Here is a 13,046-nt window from a genome sequence, read left to right as displayed (position 1 = left end):
ACACACACACACACACACACACACACACACACACACACACACACACATTTATTAATCAGCAGCCTTCAGTACAGACTGTATGTACACAAAGGCTGCCTCCTTTGTTTAATGTGGGTGAACTGGGAATGAGGGAAGGCTCTAATTGAACGTGAGTGTGGTGGAAGGTTATTTAGCTGAGACAAGGTGTGGATGTGGGCAGATGACTGGAGATCACTGATATCAGGAAAACAAAGAGGCTTTAGCACAATCAGTGCGCCGCTCGAGCGTTCATTAGAGGCGTAAAGGCAGAAACGAGCCTGGAAAATGATCAGAATGATCAAGAATAAATAAGAAAACATGTGAAGAGATAACGTGGGGCCAGATGTGTGACTTGCACAACGCTCACTACGTGCACTGCTCCAAACAAATAGTGCTCTAGTCCCCTCTCCCCACCGATTCTCCCCCAAATTCACTCGAAAACGTGTGGATGAGCTACAAACTTAAAACTGAAGCGTATGTATTTTCTGACACCTCTTCCTCCCCCTGCTTTATTGCTGCCCTCCGCCTCTCTCCTCCTCCTCGTCACTCTGAAGAGACAGTGCACGAATGCGTGCGCACTACAGCAGCTGACTGTGAAGGTCACGCTGCATCACACAACTTCCTGAGGGCACAGAATAAATCAGCTCCTTCCCCTCTGCATTGGATAGGAAAGTGAAAGAGAAAGAGATGAGATGGGGGGGGGGGGGGGGGGCCCAAAAAAAAAAAAGCAAAGGCGGGAAAAAAAAAAAAAAAAAAGAAAGAAGGAAAAACAAAGGCAGAGAAAATGTGATTTCCACAGCACAGAAGATTCTGAGCAAACTAAGTGAAGATGATTGACAGCTGAGCTGTGGCATTCCAGTATTGGTGTGCACCCCACCACCCTCGCGGCTCCCACCCCTTTCGGACGACAGCCCTCGCTTGCCGTTCGCTTCCGTCTGATGCCCAAATTAACCTTCTGAGCGAAGTGAAGGAGGCCCAAAGCAGCCTAATCAGAGGCTGATTATGGCGGCGGCGGCTGGCTAAAGGGTCAGGGTAATTGTGCCATCAGAGGCCTGATTGTTTTCAATCAGACAGGCGGCCGAGTGACAGCTGGGGGATTGGGGGCCCTGATGGAGCCGCGGTGGGCCTAATCAGAGAGGAGAGGGAGAGAAAGAAGTGTGTGGGGGGAGAGGTTGGTGGGGGTGGTGTGGGGGCTGATTGGTGCAAATGAACAGTCAAAATGGCAAGTCCCCATCCTGCACTGCTGCTGCACTCCACAATCCAGGTAGTTCATCACACACACACACACACACACACACACCTGGACTGACAGTCTTCTGTGTCGTCAAAAACAACCCCTCAATCATATCAATAAATAAAACATGGTGATTTCAGTCTGTTTGCATATGGCACATACAATACATGTTGACAAGATGCACTGCTCGATTTTACAAGAAGACGATGTTGTTTTTCACTGAATGAAGTAAATGAATAAAGACCGAGCCTCCCTTGAAGAATGCATATCATCCACCACATTTCATGCTGTCATTTGTTAAGAAATGACAAAGTTGTAGTCCTTTTGGACAAATCGTGAAATAAATGCATTAGTGTCAGACAACACACTCAGAGTACGTGTTGTGAATGATTCTCAGCTATGACCACGTCAAACTTTAGGTCCGTATGCATTACACTGGCTGAGTTACAGCCATTTATATGTTGGCTAACTTTGAGTAGCTGCAGCAGCCATCTTGAACGGGACTGACTCTAAAAGTTAATCATTTGTAGATGTACATCCAGTGGGTACTTCATAAATGCTTCAATAAAATGTGCCCAGTGCTTCATGAGATATTCTGCTAACAGACAAACGTGGTTTACAAAAACAGTTAATGTTGAAGCAAAGATTACACACAGAGTGACAACTGGAGTATATGTTGCAAATGACTTTCAGCTACTACCACACCTAATTATGGCCCAGTATCTGTGAAACTGGCTGAACTGTAACTATCTGTATGTTTCCTAAGGTCAGCTGGCTGTGGCAGCCATCTTGAATTGGGTTGGTTCCAAAAGTTATTCAGTTGTAAAACTTTACAGTTTGGCAGCGGGTGATAACAATATTGTCAAGTAACTGTTTTGCTAAACAACTTGGAAGGAAACATTCCCGTAACATCTGCCTGTACCCCCACACACACACACAAGCTTCATCATAGGCAGCAACATACCTTCCATATCTCCTCCTCGCTCAGGGAGGTGAGGCGGTCACTTTTCAGCACCTCCCTGAGGAGGCGGTAGGGCAGCTGCTGGGCCTCGTCCTGTCGGCTCTGGCTCAGCTCAGACAGATGTTCCACCAGGAAGCCCACCACGGCCTCCTCCAAGGCGGGCAGGTGGAACAGGTCGGCCACGCGGTACAGCTCCAGGTAGTTCACGCTGCTGAGCTCCTGCAGAAACACACCGCAGAAAAATGTGGTCAAACAGATTCTGTTCACTCAGTTTGTTTCTCAAAGATTGACAACTGAAGATGGAGACCGAGGGGAAACTGAGGCGAGGCTGCCATCTCCTGGTTGTCCTTCAAAACCTACAAACTCTTTTAGAAAAGATCAGACGTGTGTTTCAGACAGGAAGGGTCATTTCTATAGTTTTTTTCTCGTAGCTCTAATATTTTGTTTGATTTCAGATCTATTTATTTTCATAGGATTTTGACAATTTTATTTAAAAAGTGTATGTATACACTATGAATAAACTGTAATTTAGAATAAAAGCTGATGGTTTCTGATTTTTTATTTGTTTTAGAGACTGAGAAAAGAGGACTTCTGGGAACATTTTCTTTAACAAGTTTTCACAAATTTTAGAAAACCATGTTTCAGAGAATGTTTTTCTACAAATAATATTCTCCAACCCCAAATCAAAGCTGTTCTTGACCTTTAATCTGTCCACTGAAGACTCTTATGTTTCAACTCGCATCCAACACCTGGTAAAAACGCAAATTAAAACTTGTTTTTTGCTTCTTTTTCTTCTTTCAAGTCAGTCTAGTCTACCTTTTGCAGCTAAAAAGACATATCTGCAATGTTTCTGTTTTTGTTAGATTGTAGAGCTCATGCCTCTTCACAGCACTTTCACACTCTTGAAACAGTCTGAGATTCAGTCCAAATCATGAACTTGGACTCATTGTTGTACTCGGTGTTATCACATTGGGTAGTCTGCTTTCCCTTTGAGCAGATTAAACCATCTTCTTATCTACAAAACTTACATCCTCCAAACTAAGGGTCTGCAACCTGCAGCTCTGGAGCCACATGCAGCTCTATGGTCCCTCTGCAGCAGTTCTAAGTTTTGACCAAAACTAACATAAACCGTTGGTTACGTACTGTAACCCCAGATTCTATGAGTATAGGCGTAGCCCTTTAAGGCTGTCGCTGATGGGTTTATCCCGTCATGCGAAGCATCACACTGAAAAGTTTAGTCCACGCCCACCTGCTGTGTGGGCCCCACCCGGTCCGTATAAGTTACGTTAAGAGCGGGAAATCGGCTCCCAAATAGCTTTTTCTTCAGCCATTTAGGAGCCAGTGAGGCCCGACGCTTAAAGGGCTATGCCTATATTCATAGAATCTGGGGTTACAGTACGTAACCAACGTTCTATTTCGTATAGGCTTCGCCCTTTAAGGCTGTCGCTGATGGGTTAAGGGCGAAGCGGATGTGGTCCTCACCTCACTGGGTCCATTCGAACACCGTATGAAGAGGCAGCTTGCCCCAAAAACGTCTTGTCACTCAGCTCCCCATGTGCGTAATTACGTATTGCGTAATTATGTGTACCATGCACAGACGCATGCTGTGTAACTATGCATTCTGAAATGCATGAACGCCCCGGAAAATTTTCAACGGGGAGGGAAGATGTTGAAAAAGGGGGGCCATGAACCAACTGATTCACAGCTGAACAGTATGAACAGATTAATAATAACAAGTGAACTGATTATAATCAAATGAACTGATTAGTAACAATAGTCATGAACTGATTAGTGACAATAGAACCAAATAACAGTCATAACTTGCAACTGATAACAACATCTCACACTGTAATGCATGCAGACAGATGTGAGTTAAATGGAGTTCCATGAAACAACAATATTCATTCTGTAAAACACTAAGTACAGAATGTGTCATGGAACGAACTGTCACATCACGTAGATAAAAGCGAATAAATGAGCAGGGTGTTGACCACGCGGCCGCAGTGCAAATATCCTGCATTGTCATACCATTATGCAAATCAGTCGAAGATGCGATACCCCTGGTCGAGTGTGCTCTGAGGTTGACAGGAGGCTCTAGATCTGATGCTCTGTAGGTTTCAGAAATGGCCTCACACAGCCAGTGTGACAGGCGCTGGGTGGATAACGGGCGACCTGCAGATGCATCTCTATAATGCACAAACAGATGTTGAGTCTGACGCATTGCAGCTGTGCGTGCTATGTAACACGACAACGCCCGCACAGGACAGGGAAGATGGAAAGACGCTTCTTCTTCTGATTTGTGGGGGGGAGGGAAAAACCCCTCCAAGGATATTGCTCTTGATTTAAAAGAGCTTGTGATGTTTTTAGGCATAAAAGCTGGGTTTGGTCTTAAATCAGCTGAGCTGCCATCAGCCTGAATTCTGAGACATGACGGAGCGACAGAGAGGGCAGATAAATCACTCACCCTCTTTGTGGATGTTAAAGCCAGCAGCAGGGCTGTTTTAAGAGACAAGAATTTAATCGGAACCTGATTCAGTGGCTCAAATGGAGCTTTGATCAGGGCCCGCAGGACCAGCGTTAAATCCCACTGTGGAGCAAGTGGGCGTGAAACAGGCCTGCATCTTTCTACACCTTTTAAAAAACACTTCATCAGCGGACGATTAAAAGATGTTCTGTCTCCGAACCCTTCGTGACAGGAAAAGATGGCTGCAGCGTACGTTTTAATCATGCTGAATGCCAAATTTCTGTCCATCAGCTGCTGCAGAAAGGACAGCACGTCGCCTAGTGGACATGAGGTGGCCTCTACACCTTTCTCTGTACACTAGCGCTGAAAAGCTGTCCACTTTGATGTGTACAGCGCTGTGGTAGATGCAGCAAGTGAATCCTGGATTGTGTGCACTACATCTTGCGGGAGACCCATCCCCTCTAAGTGGATCCGCTCAGCGGCCAGACCCACAGGTGCTGGCCTATTTCTGGGTAACTCCTGATCTCTCCTCCCGCCTGGAGGAGAGCGTCCTCCCTCCATGGCAGTTTCCACGGGCGCCCCGATAGCAGGCGTTGTAGGACTGGGAACCATGGTGCGTTCACGCGCTCGGGGGCCACCAGGAGAGCTGTCAATCCCTCCTCCTGAACTCGGTTCAAGAACCTTAAAACCAGAGGGGGTGGGGGAAACACGTCAAGAAGTGTTCTGGGCCATGGGTTGTGAGCAAACGCGTCCACCCCCAGCGGTGGTTCGTCCCACGGGCTCAGAGAAAACCATAGTTGACACTGAGCGTTTTCTCGTGTCGCAAACAGGTCCACAACTGCTTTGCCAAATTTCTCCCACGTCTGAGCCATCAGATCTGGATGGAGAGTCCAGTCCCCGTGACGTAGACCGCCCCTGGACATCACATCTGCCCTTTTGTTCAGAACACCGGGTATGTACACTGTTCTGATGGAGAGCAGATTTTGGTGTGCCCAATGCAGTAGTTTTTGCGCAATGTGTAACATCTGGGCTGAGTGCACACCCCTCTGCCGGTTTATGTACGCAGCAGTAACGTTGCTGTCTGTGTGAATCAAAACGTGTTGATTCTGCAGCACAGGAGCAAAGTGTTGAATCACGTTCAAAACCGTGCGACACTCCAAAACATTTATGTGGGCTGATATGTGATGGGGCCACAATGCTCCTACAGCTTGGGATAGGCATGTCCCCCCCCCCCCCCCCAACCTGACAGCGACACGTCTGTGAAGACTGACACGTGTGACGTGGGTCTGCTGACGGGAACTCCCTCCGACAGAACCAGGGTGTTTTCCCAGTGTCGGAGTTCTGCTCTCACGGAGCGAGGAACAGTGATCGTCCGTCTCTTTTGTTTTTCTGGATCCACACGCAGATGCGCAAACCACCTCTGGAGGCATCTCATGTGTAATAAACCCAGCAGGACCACTGTGTGAGCTGATGACATTATTCCTAACGCTTCATGATGGAAACAGCTGTTACCACTATGCCAGGTCTCATGTGGCGGAGCTGGTCTTTTAGAGTGTCGATTCTCGTTTGTGATAAACGAGCCCGCATGGTGGTCGAGTTTAGCTCCACTCCCAGATAAACAATCGTCTGGGCCGGGAGAATCGAGCTTTTCTTCCAATTTATGGTGAAGCCCAGATTTAATAGGTGTGATGTCAACATCTGAGCCTGCATCGCTGCTTCCTGTCTGGAGCGTGACAGCAGCAGCAGGTCGTCCAAGTAAAACAAAACTCTCACCCCTGCTCTGTGTAACGGTTGCAGGGCCATCTCCACACATTTTGAGAATGTACGAGGTGCGAGGGAACACGAACAGCAGCCTGTTTTACTGATACCTCATCCCTTGAAAGGCGAAGCGCAGAAATTTCATGTGTTTTGGGATGATCGGTATGTGAAAGTAAGCGTCTTTCAGGTCGATGGAAACAAACCAGTCGTTTCTCTGGATGTTGTCCAACAGTTGTCTGGTTGTCAACATGTGAAACGGTCTGTCCATGATTGCCTTGTTGAAAACTGGCAGATCCAAAATGGGTCTTGTTCCTCCGGTCCGTTTGGGAACCAGAAAGTAACGCGAGTAAAACCCCGTGTTTTCCTCTCCGTTGGGAACTCTAGAGATTACCTCTTTTACCAGAAGTTCTTGGACTTCTGCATTTAGGAATGAGATTTGGTCTGGTGATGACAGGACCGTCTCTAAAATTCTTCCAAACGGAGAGGGTCGGGTTGCAAATTGCAGCGTGTAACCCCTGCTTAACAACTTGGTCATCCATCTGTCTGGCGAGCATGTTTTTAGCCACTCCTAACGTTCGTGGAGTGGACGCGCATTTAAGTGATACATCATGTTTTGTACAGATGTCATCCAGTCCACCGCCTCGACCGCCTTCATGTGTTACGGGAATGTGGTCTGCGTGAACCAAGGCGAGGCTTTCTCGAAAGGGTTCTGAAAGCGCCTGTGTGCTGCGTTCGGACCGCGGGTCCACCTTCATGTCTAGGTGGACCAGTGTGTGTTGAGGAGAAGCGTGTGACAACTCATGACGCCGCGGGGGCGCGCTTTTGACGCCGCTGCGGTGAAGCGCGTGTCGCTCCTGCTGAGGCTTTCTCGAAAGGGCTCTGAAAGCGCCTGTGTGCTGCGTTCGGACCATGGGTCTACCTTCATGTCTAGGTGGACCGGTGTGTGTTGAGGAGAAGCGTGTGACAACTCATGACGCCGCAGGGGCACGCTTTTGACGCCACTGCGGTGAAGCGCGTGTCGCTCCTGCTGCGAGCCGTGTCCTGCGCTGGGCTCGCTTTGCGATCTCGCATCTATGCTGACATGAGTGGGCGATCGCTGACAAACGGTGAGCGCGACTTCATCCACGCCGTGCCGTTTGAGTGAAGGCTGTGAGCCTTGCGAGAACACGCGTTTTCTTTGGTGGGACGTGCGCCGCTCTAGCTGGGGGCGAGATTCGTCACTGGGTTCGCTCAGCTGTCTCACGCTTATGCTGACGTAAGCGGCCGAGCGCTGAGGAGTAGTGAGTGAAGGCTGCCCGCACTGCGGAGGCACACGTTTGTTTCGGTGCAGCGCGTGTCGCTCTCGCTGAGAGCGAGGTCCTACACCGGACCCGTCCTGCAGTCCCACATTTATGTTGATGTGAGCCGGTGAACACCGGGGAGCTGTGTGTGCACCATCATTAACACAACGCCGTTTGGGTGAAGGCTGTTTGCATCGCACGAGTGCGCGTTTGAGACCGCTTGGGTGAGGATTGTGCAGCTCGGGCTGAAAACGAGTTATTTCGCTTACCACTGTTGTGTCATGTGAGCGTCTCGTCTTGTCTTGGAGCAACGGTGATTTTGAAAAACATTTATTTAAGGACACTGTCTCGTTTTGTGTGGAGGATGTGTGTGCAGCCGCTGTGAGTTCATCTGAGCTTACAGACTGGCTAAAACAGACACTTTGATCATTGAATGATGCTTTATTTCAACATTTGTGTCACTTTTACAGACACCCTCCGCAGACCGTCATTTTTTGAACCTTTTCCCCCCTGAGCTCTGCGATTTGTTTGCCCAGGGCGCCGCCTGCTGGCGATCTCTGGGGAAATGTTGAACTGCTGGTTGCTGGGATGAAGAGGGCTGGCCTCTGATGGGCGGGGCTGGTGGTGGAGCTGAGCAAGACGACGCGGCTGTGGCACATCGTTGCTTCTGTTTCTGCTCACGACGATCCTTCCAGCGGGCCGGATGAGCCGCGCGGCTTGATGAGGTGGCGCACGGTCTCCGACACCGCCTCCAACTTTTTGGAGATCTCCAACATGGCCTTGAAACTGCTCCCAAATAGTGCGTCCGCCATGATGGGGCCCTCCATCAGGTCTCTGTGCAGCTTCTCTGGCAGAGAGGGGGAATGACGGAGCCAGGTGGATCGCTGAATCATCGTCATCCACGCTGCAATTCTGGATAGGCAGACCGCAGAGGAGGCGCACATGTTGAGGATGGCGTCAGCTGCCTTGCAGAGGGAGCTCCTGGCCTCATCCGGCAGATCTGCGGCCTCCAGCCTCTTAGACACGCTGTATGCTAACAGCGTCACGTTGTTGTTAGCTGCGGCTGCCTGAAACGCACATTGATGAGCTTTATTGGAGAGCGTGGTCAGCGTCTGGTCGTGATTCCCAGGAGGGACGGGACGCTGCTCCAACCTGGACAGCTTCGCTCCAAAGGCTTCCGCAAGGCTTGGCTCAAGGGGGTGTACCAAGGGAAAGTTCCGCATGGTGAACCCCTCTACTCTGGTGATGGGAGCGTAAGTGGAGATGGGCGCTCTCAGTTTACCAGGACTGGCCGCGGCCTCATTCCAATACGACGTCACCGCTGGAAACCGAGGCCAGATGGGGTCAGGACGGCGAGCCGGAGTGGAGCCAAACCTTCCCGCGAGATCATCCGATCTGGGCAGGGGGAGGGAGGGAACGGAAAGTCCCTTCATGTCAGCAGCTTCCCGGATAATGTTGGGCAACTCGGATAGGAGGGCGCCGACGGCAGGGAGTGATGTGGCCGTTGAGGCGGGAAAACCCGGAGGGGTCGAGCATCTGCTCAGCCCCCCTTGTTCCAACACTACACTCTCCAGGAGGGAGCGAGCATCGGGGCTGCTGCTGACGTCGCCTGTCCCAGAGGAACCATCCGATTCGCTCCGAGAGCCAGCGTCGAAGAAGTCGATCGCATCGTCCAGCGAACAGTCTCCCGCCAAAGACAGGCAGTCCTCGATGTTACCCTTAAACAAGGCTGCTCTCCTCTGCCTTTCCTCCTGAGGAAGGTCGTCACAGAGGCGGCAGGAGGAAGTGCGGGTGACGTGGCGGGGACCCAGGCATCCCTCGCAGGTGTCGTGCCGGTCAAAGCTGAGCAAGTAACCGGTCTTGCAGGATGGACACAAGCGGATGGTGTTGGAGCTGGACATCTTGTAGAAGGTCAGTGCTATTAGCTTGCTGAAGAAAATTGGGATCCGATTACCAGCTCTTAACGTAACTTATACGGACCGGGTGGGGCCCACACAGCAGGTGGGCGTGGACTAAACTTTTCAGTGTGATGCTTCGCATAACGGGATAAAACCCATCAGCGACAGCCTTAAAGGCCGAAGCCTGTATGAAATAGAACTGAAAGTTATCAGTTGTTGTACCAACAACAAGAAATGTCTAGTTTAAGTGGTTTTACAGTCATTTTTTTGCCAACGTGTGAATAGTACTAACACAAGGAGTAAAACTTGTTGACTGCATCATGCTAGTAGTTTGTTAGCCACTTCTTTATGGGCTCAAATTCCAGTCTTATGGTGTGATCTTTTTCTCAAATCCACTGAATGTTTTGGGGGGGAATACCTTTAAGGGAAGTTGCTGAAAAGAAATATGGTGAGTCAACTTGATAACAACAAAAATGAAAGAAAAAACTAAGTCAAAGTAAATTGAAGTATTTATTTTAATTTTAAAATTCAATCATGTACTCAACAAACTGGCCTACTTTTTAACTTTATTCTTTATTACTTGACCCTTCACAATAGGATACTTCATGAATTGTTTCCACAATTCAAAAAAGTTCAATCTGGTCCTCTGGACATTCAAAAAAACAAAAACAAAACAAAGCAAAAAAATCTAGAAACGTTTCGTCTCTCATCCAAGAGACTTCCTTAGTCTGAGGTGCTGTTTTCAGCTCAGTCTCTTAAATAGCACCTTCTCAGGGTGGATCAACCAGTTTTGCTGCTGACAACCAAAACCAACTGATCACAATCATTAGCCACTGGCCAAAAGGATGGCCCAGCACAGAAGATCAACATCATCAGGCCAGGATTCTGCGGTCTACACTCATCTCCAGGCTAGCGGTCACTCTTTCAAGGATGAAGATGTTCACATCCTGGACAGAGAGGAACGATGGTTTGAGAGAGGAGTAAAGGAGGCCATCTTTGTGAAAAGAAATCGTCCATCATTAAACAGGGGTGGAGGCCTCCGGGTTCAACTGTCCCCCTCTTACAATGCTGTGATTGCTAGTATCACTCAGCCCTCTGTGAGTAGTAAACAGCCATCAGTGTGCTAATGATCCATTGTTAGGCTGATGGTCCTTCTTGAGCATGTGATCAGTTGGTTTTGGTTGTCAGCAGCAAAACTGGTTGATCCACCCTGAGAAGGTGCTATTTAAGAGACTGAGCTGAAAACAGCACCTCAGACTGAGGAAGTCTCTTGGATGAGAGATGAAACGTTTCTAGATTTTTTTGCTTTGTTTTGTTTTTGTTTTTTTGAATGTCCAGAGGACCAGATTTAACTTTTTTGGATTTTTCTACCTGGATTATTGAGCATGCATCAGGATGTTTCCACAATTAAAACGAAAACTCACATAAGCCTGAATAATTGTGTTTGAATTCTTATAAAATTGGTAAAAAATATATTTTTTACTTCTTTATATAAATCCAGTCTTTTCTTTTGCCCTAAAATATAAAAATATCAATACATATTAATAATAATTTGATACTTTAATATCTCACCTACTGACCTGAAAAGCCCCCTCCATCAGGCTTGAAGTGGTCCATGAGTCAGTTGATAATCACAGTTATAGCAGGTTTTGCAACTCCATAGTTATTTTATTTAGTGTGCAAAGGGACATAAATGGCTTTTTTGATCATAAAGGTTGCAAAGCCCTGCTCCAAACACTTACATAAGGTTAATGGTTTGTTCTGTTTGACTGGACGATGACCTTGTGCTTAGGGAGGAAAGTGATGCCTCTCACTCTTGGAACCAGCTCCAAACCAGCTGAATGGGCAGACACAATCTCATTGGTAGAGTTCAAATAAACATATGCATTTTAAAAACCCTAACATCTGGATGGAAATGTTTAGAGTGATGATTTGTTACTGAATATGAAAACTGTTGCACAAGCTTATTGTTTTTTGGTTTCATTGTTTATAGTTTTAATGACATTTTATGCTAGTGCAGTTTTAAATTGCTGCCCGTCTTGACCAAAACACACTTGTAAATAAGATTTTAAATCCTCAAAATATTTCCCAGTTAAAAACATTTTTTAAAGAACAATTTTAAAGCTTTACGATTTTTTTTTTAATACTCAAGGGGTCATGGGAGTTTGCCCATCCAGTCTACATGTGTTTTGTGGACTTGGAGAAGGCATTCGACCGTGTTCCTTGGGGTATACTGTGGGGGATACTCCGTGAGTATGGGATTGGAGGTCCATTGTTACAGGCTGTTCAGTCCCTAAGCAGTGTGAGAGCTTGGTTCGCATTGCTGGCAGTAAGTCGGACCCCTTCAGGGTGGGAGTTGGACTCCGCCAGGGCTGCCCGTTGTCACCGATTCTGTTCATATCTTTTATGGACAGAATTTCTCTGTGCAGCCAAGGGGTGGAGGGATTCCGGTCCGATGGCCTCAAAATTCATCTGTGCTCTTTGCAGATGATGTGGTCCTGTTGGCGCCATCGTGCTGTGATCTTCAGCTCTCACTGGAGCGGTTTACAGCTGAGTGTGAAGCGACTGGGATGAGAATCAGCATCTCCAAATCTGAGGCCATGGTCCTGAACTGGAAAAGTGTGGATTGCTCTCTTCAGGTCGAGAGTGAGGTTCTGCCTCAAGTGGAGGAGTTCAAGTATCTCGGGGTTTTGTTCACGAGTGAGGGAAGAATGGAGCGTGAGATTGACAGACGGACTGGTGCAGCATCTGCAGTATTGCAGACTCTGTACCGGTCCGTTGTGGTGAAGAGGGCGCTGAGCTGTAAGGCAAAGCTCTCTATATACCGGTCAGTCTATGTTCCTACCCTCACCTATGTTCTTGAGCTCTGGGTAGTGACCAAAAGGACGAGACTGCAGATACAGGAGGTTGAAATGAGTTTCCTCTGCAGGGTAGCTGGACTCTCCCTTTATCTCCCAGTTGTTCAGCTTGAACAAATCACAACCAAGGTATAAAAAAAATCCCTCCCTGAAGTCTGGTCTTGGGCAGCAGTTTGAACAGTGAGGCCCAGGTGTCTCTTTCCACAGCCACCTCCTCCAGTTCTTAGAGATAGGGTGAGAAGTTCAGTTATCAGGAGAGACTCAGAGTAAAACCGCTGCTCCTCCACATCGAGAGGAGCCAGTTGAGGTGGTTCAGGCATCTGGTAAGGATGCTCCCTGGGCACCTCCTTAGGGAGGTGCTTTGGGCATGTCCAACTGGGAGGAGAACCCAGAGAAGACCCAGAACATGCTGGAGAGACTACCCGGTACGTCTCTCGGTTAGCCTGGGAATGCCTTGAGGTCCTCTCAGAAGTTAGAGAGGCCAGACTGAGATGGTTTGGACATGTCCAGAGGAGGGACAGTGGGTATATTGGTAGAAGGATGTTTAGAAATGCAGCTGCCAGGAAAAAGACAAA

The 13,046-nt window shown here is 48.2% G+C and overlaps 1 protein-coding gene across 1 annotated transcript in view; it reads right to left on the bottom strand.

The window, feature by feature from the left end:
• klhl32 (kelch-like family member 32) overlaps nt 1-13,046 on the bottom strand; it is a 65,822-nt gene that overhangs the window by 16,543 nt on the left and 36,233 nt on the right. Inside the window, exon 6 of the mRNA XM_037677311.1 lies at nt 2,217-2,432. Coding sequence (XP_037533239.1) covers nt 2,217-2,432 — 216 coding nt within the window. The remainder of the gene's footprint in view (nt 1-2,216; nt 2,433-13,046) is intronic.

Source organism: Nematolebias whitei, chromosome 5 (genome assembly GCF_014905685.2).
Source record: "Nematolebias whitei isolate Nwh7 chromosome 5, NemWhi1, whole genome shotgun sequence".
In the NCBI taxonomy this organism is placed as follows: Eukaryota; Metazoa; Chordata; class Actinopteri; order Cyprinodontiformes; family Rivulidae; genus Nematolebias; species Nematolebias whitei.
Note: the sequence above shows the minus strand (reverse complement) of the source record. Positions and strands in the feature narration are given on the sequence as shown.